The sequence below is a fragment of the Myotis daubentonii genome, chromosome 6 (assembly GCF_963259705.1).
Source record: "Myotis daubentonii chromosome 6, mMyoDau2.1, whole genome shotgun sequence".
NCBI classification, from domain to species: Eukaryota; Metazoa; Chordata; class Mammalia; order Chiroptera; family Vespertilionidae; genus Myotis; species Myotis daubentonii.
The window spans coordinates 93,520,054-93,543,476 of NC_081845.1; the positions used below are offsets into that span (position 1 = coordinate 93,520,054).

Here is a 23,423-nt window from a genome sequence, read left to right on the forward strand (position 1 = left end):
CACGCCCCAAGTCCTGTCCTGGGACTTTAGATCAGATGCTAGTGCTCCACTAAAAAGAGTAGGGGATCTCTTGAACCCTTGTGGCAGTCTGGTCCAGGTGAACTGCTCCTTGGCCCCTGTAGTTGGGTTTTCCCATTCAAAGGTGAAGAGGGGCTGGCCGGAAGGTGCCAACTGAAGGCAGAAAAAAGCACCTTTCAGATCTAGGCATGTAAACCATTCCGCCTCTGATGGAACGAGTCCCAGAAGAGTGTAGGGATTGGGCAGCGCTGAACGCAGGGTTATAACAGCCTCATTAACAGCCCGCAGGTCCTGCCCCGGGCGGTAGTTGTTAGTCCCAGGCTTTTTGACAAGCAAGAGAGGCATGTTCCATGGAGACCGGCATTGTTTAAGAAGTCCCCACTGGAGCAGCCGGTCTAAGTGGACCTGGATTCCTAGGCGTGCTTCCCTTGGAATTGAATGTTGGTGGATTTTAACAGGCTGGGCCCCAGGCTTTAACTCGATTAGCACCGGGGCGTGGTCCTTAGCCAGGCCGAAAGGATGCGCTTCTGCCCAGACCAGCAGGAATTCTTCCTCTAATTCAGGTTCTGATGGTGAGGCCTTTGTCTGGGGGCTGTAAAGTCTCCATTCTTCCTCCCTCGGCACTGCTAAGGACAGGATCATTGGGGAGGTCTCCTCACTTAGGCGAAGCTGTGCTGAGCCATTTGGAGCAAAAGTGATTTCTGCCCCCATTTTGGCTAAAAGGTCTGTACCCATTAGAGGCACTGGACAGTCTGGCAAGTACAGGAACTCATGAATTACTTGATGGCCACCAAGTTGGCATCGGCGAGGCCGGCAGAATGATCTACGGGTCTGGTCCCCAGTAGCTCCAATGATGGTGCCTCCTTTCCTGAGAGAGGCGCTACTTTCTGTGTGATTACTGAGCGCTCAGCTCCCGTAAAGTCCGCAGTTTAGCCCCCTATTTTCCTTCTGACCATGGGCTCGTGGGGGCCCAGCTGAAAAGAGCCTGGTCTGTCCTAGTCGGAATCAGCCATTGCTAGCCCAATGAGATCTGCTTCAGGTGGCTCTGGTTGATAGCCACTGGGTGGAAAAGGGGGCCCAGTTTTCTTACTTTGCCGTTTGGGACATTCATTTTTCCAGTGTCCTGTTTCCTTGCAATACACACACTGGTCTCGTCTCAGGCTCGCTCTTCCTTTTCCCCTGGTCTGTATCCTTGCTGATCTGTCTGGGAGCCCGAGCCTCTAAAAGCTGCTGCTATTATATTGGCCCTTCTTTGTATTCTCTTTTCTTCCTCCTTCCTTGCTGCACTGTCTTGGTTGATAAAAACATTGTTTGCTATCTCTAGTAGTTCAGTAGCATTTTTTCCTGCAAATCCTTCTAGCTTCTGTAGCTTTCTCCTTATGTCAGGCTGGGCTTGACCTACAAAAGCTGCATTCACCATAGTTTGATTTTCTGGGGTCTCAGGTCTAAAGGGGGTGTAGATCCGGTATGCCTCACACAGCCTCTCATAGAATCTGCTGGACTTTCATCAGGCTTCCGGAAGACCTCAGAGATTTTAGCCATGTTGGTGGGCTTCTTGTTGGTGACCCCCTGGAGGAAGGCTAGCTGAAATCTTTCTAGCCCGGTCCTTCCGTCTTCTGAGTTCAGGTTCCAATTGGGTTCCTCATCTGGGAGGGCCTCCCTGGCCCATCTGTCTGTATCTAATATTCCTGCCGTGGCCTGGGTCTGGAGCCACTTCCGAGCCTGTGTTACTACTCCCATGCACTCCTCAGTGTTAAAGAACGTGAAAAGGAGCTGCTTGCAGTCCACCCGGTGGGCTTCTGGGTCTGGAAGATCGTTTCTAGGAGGTCTACCATGGCCTGGGGCTTTTCAGAATAAGCTGGCGTGTGATGTTTCCAGTTCAGGATGTCACTGGTGGTAAAGGGCTGATAATAACAGACTGGCCCTCCCTCCTGCAAGGTCCCATCTTCGCCAACTACTTTGGCACCACGGATCTCCCTGAGAGGCATCTGACCTGCTGGTTGTGGCCTGGGCCCTTGGTTGGCTGAATGCAAGCACCGCCCAACTGGCTCTGGAGAGCCTGGTTGAGGAGAAACGGAAGGGACTGGTGCTTCCAGACTTTCCAGACCTTCCAGACCAGCAGGGGGAGCACTTGGTGCCACCTGTGGCACATATGGAGGTGGTAAAACTGGCGGGACTTCCTCAGGGGGTCCTGGCAGAATAGGGGGTTGGGTTCCCTTCTGAGGGACCTGCTTCTTTTCTCCTGCAACTGAAACCTTACGCTGTTCCTTCTTACACATGCAGAACTGGACCCAAGGCGGCAAGGTTTGAGCAATTTCTAACGAGCTGTCTATGTAGGGAACCTGATCTGGGCGTCCGGGGTCCTCCGTGACTACATTCCAGACCACCCTGACCAGTCCTTCATCTAAAGAGCCTTCCGAGGGCCAGCTGACCCCAAAGGCTGGCCATTCTAATTCACAGAATTTCCCCAGTGTTTTGGGATTCATTTTAATACCATAGTCCCCACTGAAACCCTTTTTAACATTTTTCAACATGCAATTGAGGACAGTGGGTTTACTTTGTCCTGACCCCATGATGATTGGTGGTGAGAGATAGACAAGGGAAGGGGGTGACCTGTTTTCACAGATCCACTCAGTTGCCCACCTGGCTGCATCCCTTGGGAGCTTAGATTTGTCTTAGCTAAGGTGCACCTATATAAACCCCGGGCCTGGTCACCCCACGTGGGGGTGAGTCACCGTTATGCCTTATGACAAATCGCGAAACTGCAGGTTGGGGCCCACTCGGACTCCATAACCGAGGTCGTGGAGCCACACAAAGGATAGGAGAGGGCAGGCCCTCCCCTTCCACACTCACACATTTTCACCAGATATTCACTCAGAGGTTAAACAGTCCACCCGATTCCTGACTAATTTATCTGATGAAGTTGTATGACTTCCTGGGAGGTAATCAAGCTCCCCTTTCACTCTCTCAAAGTGGGGCCCCTATCTTACCATTTCTGTTGACAGATCCAGAGGTGTCCGTCCACTTTCTCCAGGTGCCGGCTGGTCCTAGGCTGAGGTCCGGGAGCACCCGGAGTCCCCTGGTTCAATTCTGCTAAAATCATCAGGGCGCGCCTCCCGGAGGCCTATCCCGTGCCTCCAGGCCCCAAACCCGGTCCACTCACTGGAGGCCAAAAATACCAGCGCAGTTGGGCTTCTCGGTCAGGGAACCAGATGTTGCAGAAGACCAGAACCAGAGAAAAACCAAGCAATGCTTTAGAGAAAAGGAGTTACACTGTTTATTACGCCGGCTGACTCAGTGGAATAACTTCCCAAGTCTGAGCAAAGTAACATGTAGGGAGCTTCTCCTTTATATCTTTCTGGTGTCTTTGTCCCTCAGTTATGGATTATGCTTCCGGTCCTTTTTGCGGGCTTTGCCAAAAGGCCCCAGGTGTTGGGGGTCTCCAGGCCATATCTAATGGTTTGGCCTGGCGCCAGCACTAATAAACTCCCCCCACCCCCACCCCGGAGCTGTGCACTGTTCACAGTTTATGGCTTCTGTGAAATGTGAGCATTTATATATCAGGTTCTGCAAGACCAGTTTCTGGGAAAGAGGCAATGACTTAATTACAGGTTATCAAGCATGTACACTGGGCTGGCCGGCACAGATTCAGATGGCTAGCCCCCCAAATATCGGGGTTACATTGGAATTAGCCTTTTTGGCCTTCTCACTCACTGATGTTTCTCTCTCTCTCTCCCTCTCCCTTCCTCTCTGAAATTAACATAACCCCCCCCCCTACATTTTGGAAGCCTCGTTCTCTTAGAGTTGTTGGAGTTTTAAGAGTTCTATATTGTCAGATATGTAATTTGCAAACATTTTCTCCCATTCTGTGGATAGTCAGTTCACTTTCTTGATAGTGTCCTTTGATGCACAAATTTTAATTTTGAGGAAGTCCAGTATTTCAGGTTTTATTTTTATCGATTGTGCATTGGGGGTCAGGTCTGAGAACTCTGCCTAGACCCAGATCTCAAAGATTTTCTCCTATGTCTTTTGCTAAAAGTTTTATGTTTTACATGTAAGTCTGTGACCCATTTCGAATTAATTTTTACATAAAGTGTGAGACTTCAGTTGAGGTACTTTTTCAAAAGCCTATGGATATCTAACCACTCCAGCATAATGTGCTGAAAAGTCTCTCTTTCCTCCATTTAATTGCTTTTGTTTATTTTTATTAAAAATCAATTGGATGCTTGTATGGGTCTCTTTCTGGGTTGTCTCTTCTGTTCAATTTGTCTGTCTGTCTGTCTCTCTGCCATACCACACAGTATTGATTGCTGTCGTGGTGTAATAAGTCTTGGAATTGACAGACCCAGCCCTCGCACTTTATTCTTTTTCAAAGTTGTTTAGCTACTCTCTTTCCTTTGCCTTCTGGAGACTAATCTTGTCTGTAACTACAAAAAACCTGGCTGGGGTCGGGTAGGTTTCATCTTAAACCTGTGTATCAATTTGAGAAGAACTGGCATCTTACTATTCTGAACATCCCAGTCCCTGAACATGGCCTCTTTCTTCAGTTACTTAGTTCTTCTTTGAGTTCTCTTATTAGCATTGTGTAGTTTCTATCATACATGTTCTGAACATGTATTGTTAGATTTATTCCTAAGGATTTTATTTTTTTGAGTGATTATAAACAGTTTTATTTTTAATTTTGTCCACATATTCATTTCTAATATACAGAAATACAATTGATTTTTGTATGTTTATGTTGTGTCCTGTGAGCTTGTTGAACTCATTGATTCCAATATTTTTTTTGTAGACTCTTTGGAATTTTCCACAGTAGTCCCTCTCATCTGTAGTCTCACTTTCCATGGTTGTGGTTACGTGTTCAACCATGGTCTGAAAATATTACATGGAAAATTCAAGAAGTAAGCAATTCATAAGTTTTAATTGTACATCATTCTGAGTAGCATAATGAAATCTGAGCTGCCCGTCTCACCTGGGTGTTCTGTGTTGCTCCCTGCCAGGTAGTCAGCAGTCTGGGTTACCTGGCTGGCTGTTTCTGCACTACAGTGTCTGTGTCCTAGCACCATCATTTCACTTAATAATGACCCCAAAGGGCCAGAGCAGCGATGCTGGCAGTTTGAGTATGCTACAGAGAAGCTGTCAAGTGTATGTATGCATTGGTGAAAACAGTGTATGTAAAATCTGGTTCTGTCCGAGGTTCCAGAAGTCTGTTGGGGGCTTGAATGTATCCCTCATGGATAAGAGAGGACGACTGTGATCTGCAAATAGGGGCAGTTTTATTTCTTCCTTCCTGATATGAATGGTGTTTACTTCCTTTTCTTGACTTATTGCACTGGCTACAACTCCCTCAGCCCCCGCAGGAACCACGCCTGCCAATGCCTTGGTTTCAGGTATAATCTTTGCTTCCACCATCAAACATAATTAGAAAACTCAGGAGAAGGAAAGTCTATCGTATTTACCCATGTTTTTCCTTATGTGCATTTGCCCTTCCTGATGTTGCAAGGTTACTTCTCGTACCATTTCCTTTCTATTTAGAAAACTGTCCCACCATCCCCGCAGGGCAGGTCTGCTGGTGACCAAGGCCCTGATTTTCCTTCAGCCTGAGAATGCCTTGCTCCTCTTCATTCCTAAAGAACCTTTCACAGGGTATAGAATTTTGGGTCACAGCTTTTTTCTCTCAGCACCTGAGAAACACTGCACGCGTCCTTCTGGCCTCACAGTTCTGCTGAGAAACGCGTCACTCAAGTTCCTTTCCCCCGAGGGCAAGCTGTCATCTTCCTCTCTCTGCTTCCAGGACTGTTTTTCTTCCATTTTCAGAAATTCAGATATGATGCATCTCGGCATGGGTTTCTTTCCGTTTATCTGGTCTGGGTGTGCTCCGCTTCTCGAATCTGTAGGTTTACATTTCGCCAAATCTGTGGAGATTTGAGCTGCTATTTTGTGGAGTGATTTTTCAGCCCCACCCTCTTCTCTCCTGGGACCCGCTGACAGAAGCCGTGGCTGTTTTGTTGAAGTCCCCAGAGGTCCTGAGCCTCATTTTTTCCAGTCTATTTTCTCTGTTGTTCAGATGGACAATTTCTATTGTCCGCCTTCCATTGTGTGGGTTTGGTCTTTCTTTTCCATTCTGCCTCTGGGCCCATCCACTAGGTTGTCATTCTGGCTCCTGTGTTCGTCAGCAGCGGCCTGGCCCGGCCGGCGATGGGCGCCCGTCCCCGCGGTGGCTGGCAGCGTCCTCTTCTTGCCCCTTCCAGTGCTTTGGCTGCAGAGCACAGGCTTCTGTTGGGGCCTTTGGTGTTTCTGCCGGGGTTTCCATCGTCCTGCTGTGACAGGCCGCGCCAACAGCTTCGGTTGTTCTTTACGGCGCGTTTTCTATGCAGAAATGTTTGGTTTTTATATAGTTGAATATATTGATCTTTAAAAAAAGCAGAATTTTGTAACATGCTTGGAAGCAACCTTCTCATACCAAGGTTATGAAAGCACCTCCCATTTTCTTATAACTTGCTTGGGTTTCTCTCTCTCCTTTACCATTTAAATAAGCACGCCATCTGGAGTTTATTTGGTGAAAGGAGGGACAGGCATCTCCCCGCCATGGCTGCCCCGTTGTCCCAGCACCGGTTACTGGATAGTAAGTTTCATGGTGGTAGGGAGTCTACTTTGGTCAATGCTTGTTTGTAAGTGTTCCCAGCACCTGAGGCCTGGGAGGAGCAGCCACAACCCTTAGAGGCTTCTCTGCACAACGGGCGGCTCAGAGCTTGGGGCACCGTGGGTGTGGGTCCCAGAGCCTGGTGCCGGGTGGGCCCGTGGAACTGCAGGCCCACTGGGCTGCTGGCCTTGTTTGCAGGGAGCCAATGGGCGCCGGACACCTTCAGGTGCAGTAGAGGTGGCCAGGCTGACGGGTCTCGAGCTGTCCCCGGAAGCGCTCCAGGTGACAGAGTTCTGGTCCCTGCTGTGCGGCTGTCTCAGCCTCCAAGAGTGACGCCCAGCGGCCCGGGTGCCGGGAGGATGTGGGAAGTGTGACAGAAATGGCCCGATGGGGAGGGGAGCACATGGGTGAGGCCTTGTGAGGGCCCGTCTGCCTCAGGCTCCTCTACACAGAGCAGAAGGCAACACCCAGGCCCCCGACAGCCTCCCGTCCCGAGGATGCCAGTGTGGGCCCCTGACCACCGTGAGCCGGGAGAGGTTGCTGGGTGGAGGTGGGGCAGATGCTGTTGTGTTGCATGTGCCCCGTCCCTCCCTCCTGAGGCCTCGCCACCCCTTTCCTTCTCCCTTCGGCCCTTCCGTCCTCTCCCTTCTGTTCCATTCTGATTCCCATTTGGCCTAGGCTCAGAGCAGCGGGCCCAGGTGCCAGTGTGAACTGGCAGGTTCCCACTCCCAGGTCCCCGGCCCAATCAGCACTGCAGCCGGGTCAGCAGGCGCACAGAAGGCTCTGATGGCACCCAACGGACCGACAGTGGCAACGTGTCCTGGGACAGTGTCCGCGGAAGGGGCTCCAGTGGCCGAGGCGTCTGCTGCCCAGGAGGGAGCAGGAGCAAGGGAGTGGAGGCCGCTGGCCTGTCCACTCTCAGTGTGGCCCCTCAGACGCCCTGTGTTGGAAAGACCCGGATTCGGTGCTGTCTGCCATGAGCTGGCTGGCTGCTTAGGGACAGCGCCCTGCTCCGGGCCTTGTTTCCGTCATAAACACAGTGACCCTGGGTGCTGGGTCAGCTCAGTGATGGTTGCAAAGCCCTTTACAACGGAGTGTGTCACAGGCTCTGAGGGCGCTGGACCAGGTTTCCAGGGTTCCCCCGGCGCCATGGGCAGGAGCTTTAACCTTTCCGAGCCTGTTTCCCTCTGTAAATAGGGGTGATAACAGCCACAAAGGCGTGAGGGCCGATGAGACGGTTGCCTGTAAAGGGGCTGGCCAGTCAATGAAGGAGCCATTAGGGTCATTTGCAAACCTTCCCCTTTCAAAACCCAGCCTGGGCGCCTCCCCTCCTTCCTGCCACACGGACTGAGTCCCCACAGCCCCGGGGCTGCCCCGTGGGCCTGGCGGCCGGCTCCCGGCTGGTAGCTAGTTGTGTGTCTAAAACTCAACCTCCACAGCCAAACTAAGTCCCCTCAGGAAGACACTTCCACCGCGCGGCCCCCACGCTGCCTTGTGCAGATGCTCCATGCACATGGGCTGACCGGCCGACCAGGACGCAGCGGCTGCACCGGTCGTGGCCCCGCCGGTGCTGAGGATGCTCCGGAGGAGGAGGCGGCGGGAGGGGAAGTGCGGGGCCTTGAACCCAACCAGGTGAAGTGGAGCTGACCCACCCCCTGAGGAACGTGGGCAGAGCAGATTCCCAAACGCGCCCGGCAGACGGCAGGGCTCACCCACCCAGTGCTGGCCTGTGCGCACCAGGAAAACACCAGCAAACATTCCAACCCAAAGACTCCGAACAGCAAGGCAGGTTTCGTGTCGCTTCTGGTTTATTAGTTCCGTCTGTTCTAAGTTGCACGTTAGGAAAATAACAAAACCAATGCCGGGGCCCAGGGTCCTCGCACGCCTGCAGTGAGGTCAGTCTATGTTGCTGCACAGATTGGCTGTTTGGTACCAGAAGATGTAATTCGGGCAAAACTGGACAGATGAACAATTATATGTACAGTAAAGTAAAAGGGGAAGTCATTCAAGTATCAAAATACAGAGACGGATTAAATAACATCTTTATTACAACGCGTTCCGTCGCCACACCATTGGCAGCAGTGCGTTCCCGGCAGCCATTCTGCGGCCTGGCCGCCTCAGGACAGACGAGGTCGGACCAGCCTCCAAGGTCTGGGCGGCTGCGGCCTCCGGCTCCCGGGACCCGGCACGGACGCCCAAGGGAGCGAGCAGCTGGCAGGCAGGAGGGCCACCCACTCCACGTCCCACCTACACGGGCCCTGCAGTTCAGAGACGCAGGCACGGCTGTTACACGCGTGACCTGACCGAGACGCGCCGAGCAGGGCGTCCGCTGGAAGCCTGTCAAGTCCTGGCAGTTCCTTCCCAGAAGGGGGTGCCTGCCCAGAGGAGGGGAAGAGCAGGCCCAGTCCTTTCCTTTTTGATATCCAGAAAGAAACGCATCTCAACACACAGCCAGAGCCCAAGCAGACCGGCCGCGGCTTCCCAATAGGAAAATACCCTGAATAAATAGAGAACACGTAGCAGCTTCCTACACGTGACTAAACGCGGGCCGAGGGCTCGTCGTAGTGTCTGTTCCCATTGGCCTCGTGGTACCCCCTGCCCGCGGCCCGGCAGAGGCCGCTCCCCACCCGCCTCCGCCCTCGCCAACTCCTGGCAGAAAGCAGGTGCGCCTTCACGGGGAGCTGAGGGGAGTCCTCGCAGGCCCTGGAAGCAGCAGGAAGTTGAGTCGAACTCCCAGGTTCCTGTTCAGTACCGCAAAGTGGGGGAACCCCCTCTATCCCGGAGGGAGGCGACTGCCAGGGCGTGTGGGCAGGATGGCCCTGCCTCCCGTGTCTGGCCGACCACAGGGCTGAGCAGGTGCCCAGGGCTGTCCTGCACCCGCAGGCAGAGCTCCGCCTCTACCCTCCCTGGGAAAGACCCGCTGGGCCACGGCCGCCACGACAGCCAGCTCCACCTCCCAGGAACCCGCCTCGTTTCTGCTCCACTGGGGGGGGGGGGGGGTGTAGGGAGGGGAGGGCACCGGGGTTGGAGAGATGGAGGCACACACCACAGGTAAAAAGCAAAGCCAGCCCCGGAGGGCTGAGGGCAGCGAGCTCCCGACGCCACCTGCCCTGAAGGCCACACGGGGAAGCAAGCTGCCACCTTCCCTCTCCTCCGCGTGGAGCCAGGGGAGGGCCAGCAGCTGGGCACAGTCAGCCAGGAACTGGGAGAACCCGCGCGAGGCCTAATCAGAGGCCTGATTAGACAGATCACGAGTCGGCAGGCAGCAATCTTAGCTGCCGGCCCACTAATGCCCAAACAGCTGCCTGTCCTCCTTTCCAACGCAACCCAGACGCCCGAGTCCCCAGAAAGCTCCTGGGCCAGGCAGCCGGGGCGGGTCTCTGACCGCGGCTCGGACTTCATGGCACAGCAACTGCTCGCTCGTCTCCAGCAGGACCTGGGCCTTCCCTCGGGGAACCCCAGACCCGACAGCGACCAGCAGCCTCTACCCCTGCCAGGCGTCTCTGAGGCGGGGCCCGGGCCAGGTGGGGACGAGACGTGCGCTCACAGGGACCAGCGTCCAACTCGGCCGGGTGTGAACGCAGACTAACAACACGCAGTCAGGGCTGCCCTCGGGTCCCCCTTTCCTACCCACTGGGCCTCCCAAACCCCGCCCTGAGGACAGAGGCCCTTTACCCGCCGCGGTTCCGTCCCCTGACCCTACAGGCGCCCGTCTAAAGGCTGGCAGTTTAACCTAGAGGTTTGAGGCAAGTCTTAAAAGTTCATTTTATAAAATTTTTTTTCTATTAAAACACGTGTTCTGGACAAGTCATATCTTGACCCTCTGGGCTCCAGTCTCCCGGGAGAGAGGCCCGCAGGGCTCCGGGCCAGGGCAGGCGCGCTCTGCAGGACGAGGCGGCAGCGGGCAGGCAGCCGGGAGGAGGCCGGGCCTGGGGCTTCGAAGCTGCAGGTGAGACGTGGTGGTGGCGGTGCAGGTGGCGGTGGCGGGAGCCTGAGCCCCACACCTGTGTCCGCAGCTCAGCTGGTTCCTCAGTGGCTCAGCTTGGCAGAAGCAAACACAACGGGGAGGAGAGGGTTAACCAGGGCCTGCACCGGTGGGGACACGGGAAGGGACCAGGAGGCAGAAAGAAGACAGGAAGCGGAACAGACGGTCCCTCGCGGCCTCCCCCGGGCACCCACTGTCACCTCTGCTCAGCGCGTCTGCCTGGCAGGCACGGGACAGGCAGAGGACCCCTTGGTTTACCAGTGGCACCACTGGGCGCTCTGCGGGACTGCGGTGTCCGCGCTCCCTACGGAGCCGCCCGGCTCCCGCTGCCCAGGGGACAGAGCCTCGAGGCAGCTGCGGGCCTGCCGTGTGGTGGACGGCACAGCCCTGTTCAGGGAGGGCCGGGAGATGCTGACTACCGCTGACCCTGGCCCTGCGGACAAGGTCAGAGGATGGGGCGCCATGTGCAGGGCACAGACCTCCCTCGTGCTGGGCCCTACAGGGGGGCCTTCCTCCTCGGTGAGCGAGACTCCAGGCCAGCCTGTGGCTCACTGGCGAAGACAGGACGGCCGGCCACATGGACCACCCCTCCCTCAGAGGGAGACCCACCAGGCCCGAGACCGGCGGGGGCGGGGCAGGCCCGCGGTGCAGGCGCCCCAGGGCCGGGGCGGCCCTGGCCCTCACAGGAAGCAGCCTGGCCCTGGTCCAGCTCGTCGCCGAGCTCAGGGTCTCGGGCGGCCAGCACCTCGAGGGGAGAGGCGGGCAGCGGGAGCCGAGTGGGGGCTCTGGCTCCAGGGGTCACAGTGGTTGGTGTGTGGAGGAGGGTGCACACGGAGCTGTGAACAGCGGCCCCAGCGCCCGGCACAGAAGGCAGCGGAGGACGCCGCCAGAGCCCGCCGGTCAGCGAGCACCGACAGCGGCGCCCCCGCCCGCAGGCGCACAGTGCCTGCCACAGGGCCCTGAGCCCGCCTGGCACCCCTCAAGGCAAGTCATCCCCCGAGCCGTCCGTGCCCAGGGGGCTCACAGTGTCCGGTGGCGGCACAAGCTGGGAGCACAGTGTCTGCAGCTGCTGCTGAGCAGCGCGGTCCCGGGGGCCTGGCGCCAGTGGCCGGAAGGAGTCGAGAGCAGACAGGCCGGGCGGCAAGGCACAGACTAGCGGAGGAGAGGGCGGGTGCTAGAAGATAGTGGTCTCGTACTTGGTGCTGAGGCTCCGCTTAGAGTCTGGTTTGGGGTCCACGACCCAGGAGACGCTGGCATGGGACTGGGCGTCCGGCTCCACGTCGGGCGGTTCCAGCTGCCAAGGAAGACGGGAAGAGTCAGGGGGAGCGCACACCTGCACCCGGGGCAACAGGCCCGCTGCCCCTCCCCCTCCGCCGCACCCCCGGCATCTCTAATGTCTGGGTGCCTGCGACCGGCCGCCCGCCAGCCCGAGGCTTCTCCAGCAGCGCCCGCTGGCACCTGGCGCTAGAAGCCCCAGAGGGTGCGGAGCCTGGCGGATGCAGGGCCCACCGGAGGCCGAAGTCCAAAGAGCAGGCTCCCTGTGTGCGTGTCTGTGCGTGCATGCCCATGTGTCTGCGCGTCTGTGTGTGTGTGCGAGTCTGTGTGCGCGCGTGCGCATGTGTCTCTGTGTGCGCGCGTGCGCATGTGTCTCTGTGTGTGCGTGTGCACGTGTCTGCGCGTCTGTGTGCGTGTGCGCACATCTGTGCGTGTGCACATGTGTCTGTGTGCGTGTGCGCATGTGTCTGTGTGCGTGTGCGCATGTGTCTGTGTGTGTGTGTCTGTGTGCGTGCGCGCCTGTGTGTGTGTGGTAGGAGCGACTCCCTCCCGGGATCATGGTGGGAGGGCCACGCTGGGCCTCAACATGGACAGCCTGTCCCGGGGAGTCTCAGCGCTGTTGGCCTACGGGCGCCTCGCTGCCTGGGCATCGTGCTCTGAGCCCCACAGCTGTGGCAGGACCCGGGCGAGACCACAGCGCACGGCCCCCCGCGGGAGGACACAGAACAAGGGCTGAAGCACAGACGGGAGGGCGGGGGCGGGGCAGGAAAGGAGGACGGCGCGCAGGCCGGAGGCCACGGCCCCAGAGACGGACACAGACAGGGACGGACACAGACAGGGACGGACACAGACAGGGACACAAGACCTTGACTCCAGGACTAACAGACGGCAGCGGCAGGTAAGAAGGACGATGGGTAGTGCAGGTGTGACAGTAACAACAGCGAGTGTCAGGGGGCAGCGGCACCTGGGGTGCAAAGCAAAGCAGACAGACACGGCAACGTTACGGGGCGCTGCGGCCGCGCCGCCTGACCTGCCGGGCCCTGTGCGCCCGCGAGGCCGCCGGTGGGGACCGGCAGCGGGCCTAATGGCCGGGCCCTTTCCTGAGGGGCAGCTGCCTGAGTGTGGGAGACCCCGCGAGCCCGGGCAAGGGGGCCACGTACTGCTGACTTCCTCACGCCCACGCGCGGCTTCGGCACCGGCTTGGAAGATCTGGTCTCGACGGGCTCGGCGGCAGAGGCCCCCACGGGCCGGGCCCTCTGGGCCTGCAGGGCCAGCTGGTAGGCCACCTCGAACGCCTGCCCCAGCGTCAGGATGATCTCGTAGGTCAGGGTCTGGGAGGAAAGAGCGCGCTCAGCTGACGGCGGCTCCCTGGGCACCCCCGCCCCCAGCACAGGCTCGGGGCACCCGACAGGGCACAGAGCAGTCCTTTCTGCCCCAGAGCAACTGACATATCAGGGAGCAACCCGAGCCCAGCATTCGTTCTGTTTCCTCGGAGAGACTAGGTGAACGTGACCCTGCACCCAGCCGACCAGGTCCCCGGGAGACACAGAAACTGCCCAGGCGGCCACGGCCAGGTCCCCAGGAGACACAGAAACTGCCCAGGCGGCCTCAGCCCACCCCCGACCCCTCACGGCCGCGCGGCCGCACTCCACAGGCGACCTCACGCCCTGCGGGGAGAGCCCGTGGGGACTGGTGTCGCGCACTCGTCAGCACTTCAGTTAGAACAAAGCGGGGCTGGGTTTCCATTCAGCTCCTGTTCCTTTTGCACGTGTCACACGCGGATGAGTTTCTGCGTGTTGTGCCCTGGGTTTGACTGCGATTTCACAGGCCCGGGCCTCCAGGGGCACGTGTCAGAGCTGACTGACGTGAGAAAAGCGAGCGACAGGTAAGTGCCAAGGACACGAGGATGGGGCGCGCTCCTCGACCCCCCCAACCCCACGAGGCGGGCACATCACACCGTCACACCCTCTCCAGACCAGGAGCCTGACGCCGGCCGGGAACCAGCTTCAGATTCCGGAACTGCCTCAGGGCACAGGGAGTCCTCCCGCCCTAAAGGCTGGGGCAGTGCCCTCAGCCCAGCCCCTGAGCCAGAACGGGCAGGAGGGCCCTGCCGCCCCCACGAGGGGCAGAGGGCACCTCAGGAGCTGCAGGGCTGGGGACTCCGAGGGGCGTCCAAGGCCGTGACTAACTGTCGCCGGAGCAGGACGGCCTGTCGCTGAGCCCCGGACAAGCCCTGTCCTCTGAGAGTCTCCCTGTGCACAGAGCGGGCGGCGACGGCTGCGGGGCTGAGCCACCAGGTGCCAGGGCAGCGTGCACCAAGACTACCCACCACGTCCACCGTGCTGAAGACGTGGCAGTAGTGGTGGCCCGTCTGCAGGTCCTTGGTGATGTAGGCGAAGGTGCAGAGGTCCTCGGGGTCCTGGGCCGCGCAGGAAATGTTCCGGATCTCGTGCTCCGCGATGACGTTCTGTTGAGGAGAGGGGCCTGGAATCCGGGTTCCCTGACATCGCCGCCTTCCGCTGCCCCCACCCCCCGGGTGGGGACGGGGCGGGTGGCATCTAACCTCACCCGGTTTAGGTTTGGGGTCTCCCCCCTTGAGCACGGCAGCTGACGGGCTCTCCAGCCCTCCGCCTCCAGGTGGGGCGAGAGGGGAGGGCGTTGGCGGGTAGGCTGCCCGGCACGGGGAGCCCTGTGCTCAGTACGGGACCCCCACCACAAAGGCCCGTGAGCATGCAAGCGGGCGAGGGAGCCCATGTTGGGAAGACACGCAGGGTGGTGACCGGTGCGTGGCCAGGATCGGGGTGTGGGTGGGGATGGAGAGAAACGGCTGCGGGCAGGGGGGGCCCACCTTGTTGGAGGCATCGATGAACTTGACGCCTTTGTAGGTGATGGACAGGGTGATGGTGGGGACCTTCCTCATGTGCTCGGTGGATTTCTGTAGGAAACAGGCTGTGAACGCCTGCTCGGGGCCAGCCCCGGGGACCCACAGCCAACAGCCCCCCTCCCACCCGCCCGACATGGGGCCCCAGTGGCTGCAGCTGGTACCTAGCCAGCCCCGCTTCACCCCACAAAGATCACCCACCCGCATCTTGGCACAGGCGTCCTGGGTGGATTCTGTCCCTCGAAGGTCTTTGATCAACATGGAGCCCAGGTACTGTGGAGGGAGCGTGCCGGGCTCAGGGGCGCCCACATCACCACCAGGGCGACCGCCCCTCCCAACGACTCCCTGCCCGTGCGGCTGGAGGCCCCACCCGCTGCTGGGCGCGTCTGAGGGGCCCCGAGCCTGAGCCGGCGCTGTGGGGGCTGTGTGGGTGCACTGGGGAGGGGGGGGGGCGCCACTCACATTGGCTTCATAACCGCACGACTCGAAGATGAGCTTTTCTGGCCGGTGCTGCCAACTCTGCACAGGGGCGTAGGGGGCGGCCAGGCTGGGCGGCCGGAGGGTCAGCCTGGCTTCTCGGTGCTCTTCCTGCAGAACACGCAGCGTCACAGGCTGCCGGCCCCCAACCTCCGGGCAGAGGTGAGGCCTGTCAGGGGAAAGGCGGCAGCAGGGGCCTGAGCCACCACCCGCTCAGCCGGGCAGGCTCTGTGGTCTGAGATGAGTCTTCGCGGAGGCGGGAAGGCGGGAGGCACGGGGCCACGCGGAGTGAGGCGGGGAGGGGGAGCCAGCTTCCCGCCGAGGCCCTGGCTCTGGGCCTGGGGTGGGGACGTCACGAGGCACCCACGGCCAGGGAGGCACTGGAGTGAGAGTCGCGTGAGGTGGGGGCACTGCAGTCCCGCGTGGGCTAATGGGGTCCCGCGTGGGCAGTGGTGGAAGGCGGGGGAGGGGCAAGATTCAGGACGTATTTACGACCCCCGCCCACCCCCCACCAGCAATGTGCAAGTCTCTGGTGCAGAGCAACTGCAACTGCCAGACCACATCCTTTTAAATCCTGTAAAATTCATGGCCTGACGTGGCAGTGTGAGGTGAGGCAGGAAAAGGAGTGAACCTGAAGTTCACCCTGAAGGCGAGGAGGGCACCCCGATCTGGAGGGCGCCCCGATCTCGAGGGCACCCCGATCTGGAGGGCGCCCCCATCTGGAGGGCACCCCGATCTTGAGGGCATCCCGATCTGGAGGGCACCCCCATCTGGAGGGCACCCCCATCTGGAGGGCAGCTGCAATGAGCAAAGGCAAGGGCTGGGGTGGCCGGGAGCCACGAGGGCGGGAGGCACCGCTGGGTGTGGGAGGCTGGCAGCCGTGCCCAGCACTGGGCATGTGAACAGCGGCGGGTGGAGTTGGGGGGACAGAGTTCTGGGGTAAGGGCAGTGAGGTCCAAGGGGGCCAGGCGAGGGCTGGAGTGGGAGAAACTGAGGGGTGGTGGCCCAGGGGACTCTGAGGAGGGAGGCCCTGGCAGTGACAGGTGAGTCCCGACGCAGCACCGGGAGGCTCGGGGGTGACCCGGCACGGCAGCTGCTGGGGATGCCGGGAGGAGCCCCCAATGCCAGCCCAGCGGTGCTCGGGCCTGGGACTGGGGCTCGGAGGCCCAGAGGAAGGAGGGGACCCCGCCTGCAGCACCCCTTCCTGCCTACCTGGATTCTGAAGCGCTCCGCCCGAGAGGGTGCCGCAGGGTCAGGGAGACTGTCCGGCCGCCTTCTGCCCGAGTCCCCGGGGGGCAGCAGCAGGTCAGCGGACCGGGCGGTGCACGAGTCATTCTGGCTCAGGGGGGACGACGTCTGGGAGAGCAAGTCTTGGCACTGCGGCAGGAGAAGTCCAGGTGAGGCTCAGAGCTGCAGGTGGGGGCCGAGGCCCAGCTGTGGGCCAGTCCTGGGCTGCTCAGGGCCTCCCCCCACCCTGGCAGCGCAGACACAGGACGGGACCGACACGGGATGGGACAGACACGGGACGGGGCAGCAGGGGGCGGGACAGACACGGGACGGGACAGACACGGGACGGGACAGACACGGGACAGACAGCAGGGGACGGGACAGACACGGGACGGGACAGACACGGGACGGGACACGGGATGGGACAGACACGGGACGGGACACGGGACGGGACAGACACGGGACGGGACAGACACGGGACGGGACAGACACGGGACGGACAGCAGGGGGCGGGACAGACACGGGACGGGACAGACACGGGACGAGACAGACACGGGACGGGACAGACACGGGACGAGACAGACACGGGATGGGACAGACACGGGACGGGACAGACACGGGACGGGACAGCAGGGGGCAGGACAGGCACAGGACGTGCCTTCAGCTATCACAGATAACTTGTCTGCCACCACCCATCGGGGTCCTTGGAGAAACACACAGCACAGCAGGGCGGAGGCCCCCAGAGAACAGGGACCAGCGCCTCAGTGCCCACAGCTGAGCATCAGTGGCGGCTCCCCAGGGGCAGGACAGAATAGCACCCCCTTTCTGAGGCGCCGGGGGGGGTGGGCAGCTCAGCCCGAAGGCGGGAGACAGCGTCCCGGGCCAGGGCAGGGCCTGCCTGCTCTTGCAGCCGAGCACCTGTGAGGCTGTCAGGCTCTCCGCCCCTGCTGCCCAGGACCCTGCCTGCAGACCTGCCTCCCAGCTCCGGAGGGCACAGGCGCGGGTCACACTGTCCGCAGGGGCCCTCCTGGGGGGTCTGGATGCTCGTTCTCCTGCCTTTCCCAGCAGGGCACTTCCTACTGATTCCTTAGATGGAGGCACATGATGGACAGAGAACCAGCCCAAACCACTGTGCCCGCCCCCCCAGCCTCGGGGCAGAGAGAGAGGGTCCCCTGCTGAGGTCACCGTCAGACCCCTGATTCCCGCAGTTCCTACACCACAGAGAGCACAGCCTCCCGCCACTCACCCTCAGCTGGGAGAACCTCGGGGGCTTCTGGGGCGGCTCCTCGCAGGGCCTGTCGGCGAGGGAGGCGATGATGCGCTTCCGATGGCCGAGCGGGTGAACCTTGAGGACCTGGGGGGGCGGGTGCAGCAGTCAGGTGGTGGCCGGGCCCATGGCGCCCCCACCAGGCCGGCGGCAGCCCAGGGCAGCGGGCAGCACACGTCCAGGCGGCTGCACTCACGTTCACCAGCTCCAGCTCCCAGAGGTTCCTCACGGAGTCGATGGAGCTGTAGCCACTGGACAGGAAGGAGTGGACGTAGTCCTGCAGCCCCAGGGAGTCCAGCCAGGAGGGCACCGACGGGGGGCTGCTCCCCTCGCAGCCCAGGGCCTTCACCTGTGGGGCGAGGGGGTGGAGCTGACACCTTGGTCCTCACGGGGCAAGGTCCCCGGTGCCCCAGGCCAGCGCACGCAGCCGCAGCAGAGACCGCGGCCAGGTAGGTTCGGGGCAGCTTCTGAGGCCACGGAGGGGCCTGGTCTCCGGCCCCCCGTCTGGCGACCACCAGCAGCCCGAGTCTGGGTCTGGGGAGGTGGCCCTGTTAGGTGAGGCTGGTGGGGGAGGCTGTGCAGAAGGCCCCTGTCGGATGGGGTCACGGGCCTGATGGGACAAGAAAGGGGCGCTGGCCTCGCTGTTGGGACTTGTTTGGGCTTCCTGAGCTCGGGGCATGTGGCAGGGACGGGGTGCACTGGACTCAGTCAGTGAGGAGCTCGCCTACTGGCCCCTGACCCACCAGGGGTCAGCGCAGGCTGGCCCGGTCTCAAGTGATTCAGGGGAGACCCCCAGGGGCTCCGGGGCCAGGCCGGTGGGCACCAGGCCGCACAGGGCAGATGCCTGCAGCCCTCCTGAGGCCGGAGCAGGCCCTCAGTCCCTCGTGCTCTGCTGGCTCTGGGGGCCTCAGCAGTTGGCAAAGAGAGTGAACTCTGTTGCCCTCGGGGACCCTGGGATGAGGCGGCACCCCGCGTGGTCCGCATGCCCCGAGCCGGGAGGTGCGGGGAGGTCTGGCTCTGGCAGGGCCCGGGCTGCGGGCTGTGGGCGGCACCTTGGGCAGGGCCCGCGCGGCCTGGAGCAGCTTGCGGCGGTGCTGCGGGTCGCTGATGCCGATCTCCCGCAGGTCCTGCTCTTCCATCACGTTAGACCCCTGCGAGCAGAAAGGAGCGCGTGAGGCCTCCTGCACCGCGGCTGGCCAGCCTCCGAGGGCGCCAGGGCAGCTCTTCCTGGCTCCGCCCACATCCTCTGTGGCCTCCGGCACCAAGGAGTGGAGATGTGCCAGCTGGAGGTGAGGGAAGCAGCAGCCAGGTCTGCCAGCCTGCGCTCCCACCTGAGCGGCAACCAGGGGAGCTGGGCAGTGCTGGGGCTCCGGAAGAACTGGGGCGCAGACCTGGGCAGGATCAGCAGGGCCCTGGGCACACTGCTCACCCAGGCCGGCCGCACGCCCTTGGCCACTCCGAGCGAATGTGCAGGCTCCGTGGCCATCCAAGGCGCAGGACAGGCAGACAAGCCCCAGGTCCCTAACAAACGACTTCATAGCTCACGGCTGTGACCATCGCCGCACCCGGCACAGGGCGGGCACCCAAGGAACCGGCCGCCCCCGGGGAGGAGAGGGTCAGAGCCACGCCCACTGCCGGGCGCTGCAGGGCGGCAAGGAGGTGCTGCGTGCTCACGCCTGTGCGCTGGGTTCTGTTCTACTCCTCGCTTACAGATGAGGAAACGGAGGCGCAGCGGCCAGAGGCTTGCCGAGCTCACACTGAGCGCGGAGCTGCGATGGGAGCAGACCGACGAGGCCTCCACTCCGACCCGTCACGATGGCCTTTTACTCACAGCCACGTCCGCCACAGACGGGTGCTTTCGGATTACGAAACAGGAAAATCCACGGGCTGCCCTGCGCCTCAGCCACAGCCCCCCCTTCCACCTTCCGGGGCGCCACCACTTCCCTGGATGCCCTCCCCCCCAGCCCAGCTGGGCGCACACGCATGTGCAAGCTTCATTTTCACACCAACGTGATTCTTGGACACCGTTCTGACCACGAACACGCACAGGAGCCGTCCCACAGCAGCGCGTGCGACCGCCCGCCTCTGCCCCTGAGGCTGTGGAGACCAGGCTGTGGAAGATCGTGAATTACGGACCGGCTCCCCGATTCGCTTTACACAGCGCGGCGGAGCCCCGTCTGCGGCCCTTCTAGGGTGACATCAAGAAGAGACGGCTGGTCGGGTCCTGGTTCCGGGCCCGGCACTTCCTGTCCTGCAGTGACGGCCTCTGGGGGAGCCGCGCACCCTTCAGGCCCGTCCATCACGTGTCCTCACAGCACTCGGAGCCCCGCCCCGCCCCCCAGGCTCACACCGCCAACCCGCCTCACAGGAGCTAGTCACCCCTTCACAGCCAGGTGCGGGGTTCGAGCACCGAGCCGAGCTCCCTCTGCGGCCCGGCCCCAGTGGGAACGGCGCTGCGCCTTCCCCGGAACCCCGGCCGCTCCTTGCGCGCCATCGAAGGGGCTGTCAGTCTTCTCTGGCTGAATGTAGGGATGCTGTCCACAGGAGGGCGATGAACCTCCACGCAGGGGAAGGGACACATCTGTGTCGTCCCCCCCCCCCCCCCCCGTGTCCTTTCTCGGCTGCGGGGCTTAGCAACACCTCCTGCTCCAAGGTTCTTAAACAACCTTCCACGTTTACAATTAAACCTCAATTTACGTGGGATTCATTCTCAGGTAAGGTGTCTGTTCCCAGGCAGCAAGCTGTCCATCGCTGGAAAGGACTCCCTCCCCAACGGTCTGTGTCCTGATGTGTCCTCATTCCTGTTTCCTCTGCAGGTGAGGGCAGAGGGCACAGGGCACAGGGCACAGGGCAGCACAGGTGCAGGACGCCCGCCCCGGCATGACCTGCGCTCTGGACGGAGAGGGACGAGCACAGCAAGCAGTGGTCCTGCGGCCTCTGAGCTCGGGCAGAACAAGAGTCCAGGCACCACTGCTCTGTGGGGGTCGTGTGAAGAGGCAGGCCGACATGGGTCCTGGCATGTCCCGGTGCTGTGCCCACTGGACCGGGCACGCCCGACCACGCGGCCCTGGGGCCCTTCTCGGCGTGTCTGGCTTAGCAACGCCTCCTGCTCCGAGGTGTTCACCACCTGAAAACCTGCCAGTAAACCTCTGATAGGAATCGCCCATTTACAACGAAGAGGTCAGAGGACGAACAGGATGCGAGCACGGCAAGAGGTCATGAACGTCGGCAGAGGGACCGCGACTCCACCTGCCACACGGCCAAGTCCGCCGGCTGCTCCCTTGCACAGGCGGGCGTGGTGGGGGCCGGGCAGGCAGAAGGTGTGGGCAGCAGGCGGGTTCAGGAGCAGGGACTGTCCCAGGCCCGAGGCCCCTCCAAGTGGGAGAAGCCCTCGCTGCCCAACCCCAACCCCACCCGTGTCTTAAACAAGTGTCCCCCAACGCACCCCTTCTCTACCTCTGGTGGCGGCGGGGGTGGGGGGGTGGGGGCGGGAAGCAGTGCTTCCTCTTTAACTGGACAGAATTCCACCTCAGTGCTGAGTGGGCCCCAGAGACGGACGGGGGAGGCCCGCCAAGGCCCACGGTGAGGGACACGCGGTCAGGACGCAGCCTGGCCTCCACCAAGGCCCACGGTGAGGGACACGCGGTCAGGACGCGGCCCGGCCCCCGCCAAGGCCCACGGTGAGGGACACGCGGTCAGGACGCGGCCCGGCCCCCGCCAAGGCCCACGGTGAGGGACACGCGGTCAGGACGCGGCCCGGCCCCCGCCAAGGCCCACGGTGAGGGACACGCGGTCAGGACGCGGCCCGGCTCCGCCAAGTCCCACGGTGAGGGACACGCCGTCAGGACGCGGCCCGGCCTCCATGTCTGGGGGCCTGAAGCAGGCTGACCAGGGGGAGGCCAGCCGGCCTGTGGACTTGTGAGGAGCAGGCCGCACGGCTCTGCGGAATGCCCTGCTCGGCTGCACAGTCATTACAGGGGCCCTGCCCAACAGGAGCCAGTTAGAGCAGTGCCTCCGACCCCCCTGACGCCTTCTCCTTCCCACCAGCAGCTCCCTCGGCTCCAGCAGGCGCAGAAGTGGCAGCCTGCACAGCGGCTCATCGGCCCAGAGGCCGGGGCACAGCACAGCGGGTGTAGGGGCAGAGGGGGTCTGCAGCCAGAGTAGGGGGCACCCAGGTGGGACAGGGCTCCTGGGAAGGGAAGGAGCACAGGCAAGAAGTGCCTCTGGGAGGCCTGAGGGAGGCCGGGCTCCAGGCGGAGGGAGGGCTGCGCTTCCGAGCTCTGGCCCCAGGGCTCTGATCCCGAGTCTTGGCCACATGATTTAGAAGGAAAGGTCCTCACGTCTTGAAAGGCATCTCTCACTTGTTAATATTTTGCTGGAAGTTTAACTGCTGGACTGTCTCCATTCAAAACCAGTGGAGCAGGACTGAGGGGCGTGGGGAGCCTGGCACGCTGCGTGGGCCCTGCGCCAGCCAAACAGGCGAGGCCCACGGAGGCCCCACGGCTGCTGCGGGCAGAAACCTCATTCCCAACTGCCTGGCGCATCCTCTGCTCGACGGGAGCCTGCAGAGCGACCAGGAAACGTCCGGCGGGAGGGACTGACATAGCCAGGAAGAGGCTGACCAGCCAGAGCCAATGCTGCTGACTCAGTCTGGGCCCCTCTGGGACCAGGTGTGGGACGAGGTCTGGTCTGGTGCTGGGTGGGAAGGGGAGCCCCAGGGGTCTGCGGTCGAGGAGGGGAGGAGGGGGGTTCACGTACTTGTGGGAGGGCAGAGAGGTGGGTTGATGGCTCCGCTGGGGGGAGCATGGGAGGCGGGGTGTGGGAACCGAGGCTGCGAGGGCTGCGGGCGAGGGAAGGGGGCTGCCCCTGACCAGCTCTGCTGGAGGTGGGGGGGTGGAGGTCCATCCTGGGAGTGACTTGCCTGAGGCCACACAGCCCATCCCTGAGCTGCCTCTTTCCTAGCCTGACGGAGGACCAAAGCAGGGAGGCAGTCATTTGAACTTCACCCTGAAGCCAGGACTGTTTCCGGCACAGAGGGCTCCGCAGTCCCTGAGCAGACGGTGCCAGTGAGGGGAGGGGGCCGGCTACCCCTGGGTGAACTGGGGTGCCTGGGAAGCCGACTCTAGACCCAAGGGTCAGCCAATCTGTAGGAGCCCATGCCATGCCTGCGGGCGAGGTGGCACTGCTCTGCCCACGCCTGCACCCGGGCCAAGAGGCCAGCCCCAGTGAGCCCGCCAGAGGTGGCAGAGGCTCCTGTCTGAGCCCAAGGCTGAGGCCTACGGCCAAGGACACTGCAGCCCCTCCTCGAGGAAGGTGAGCCCTCAGCGTGGAGGTGCTGGGCGACCTTGGCTCCCGGTCTGGGGACCCGATTCCTTGGGGGCTGGCCCAACCTACCCCTCCTCTGACCAGCTGGGAACCTGGGACCCAGTGGGGGCTGTGGGATACGTCCCTGAAGCCCAACTCTCCACCCCCACTCGCTCAAGCGCAGCCTTGGAAGAGCAATTGGAGCAGAGGGCAGGCCCACAGGGGCAGGGGAGCACAGCTATCTAGGGTGCGAGCCCAGAACCTGCCACTCCTCTCCCTGGGCTGCCCCTCATGCCCTCCCCCCTCCCCCACCTGGCCCACCCCAGGGTGCGTGTGTTGGCACAGCCCC

At 61.5% G+C, this 23,423-nt stretch overlaps 1 protein-coding gene across 6 annotated transcripts in view; it reads right to left on the bottom strand.

The window, feature by feature from the left end:
- Positions 1-8,448: 8,448 nt before the first annotated feature.
- ANKS1A (ankyrin repeat and sterile alpha motif domain containing 1A) overlaps positions 8,449-23,423 on the bottom strand; it is a 178,359-nt gene continuing 163,384 nt past the window's right edge. For 2 of the 6 annotated variants that reach the window (XM_059701913.1, XM_059701915.1), the window contains 11 exons: positions 18,823-18,921; positions 17,967-18,119; positions 17,750-17,857; positions 16,489-16,653; positions 15,262-15,387; positions 15,001-15,072; positions 14,767-14,853; positions 14,248-14,385; positions 13,079-13,249; positions 12,784-12,882; positions 10,710-11,937 (listed from right to left, as the gene is read on the bottom strand). In XM_059701913.1, the coding sequence (XP_059557896.1) occupies positions 11,818-11,937; positions 12,784-12,882; positions 13,079-13,249; positions 14,248-14,385; positions 14,767-14,853; positions 15,001-15,072; positions 15,262-15,387; positions 16,489-16,653; positions 17,750-17,857; positions 17,967-18,119; positions 18,823-18,921 (1,338 nt within the window). In that variant the 3' untranslated portion in view covers positions 10,710-11,817. The other 4 variants (XM_059701914.1, XM_059701917.1, XM_059701916.1 and 1 more) reach the window with 4 other exon arrangements.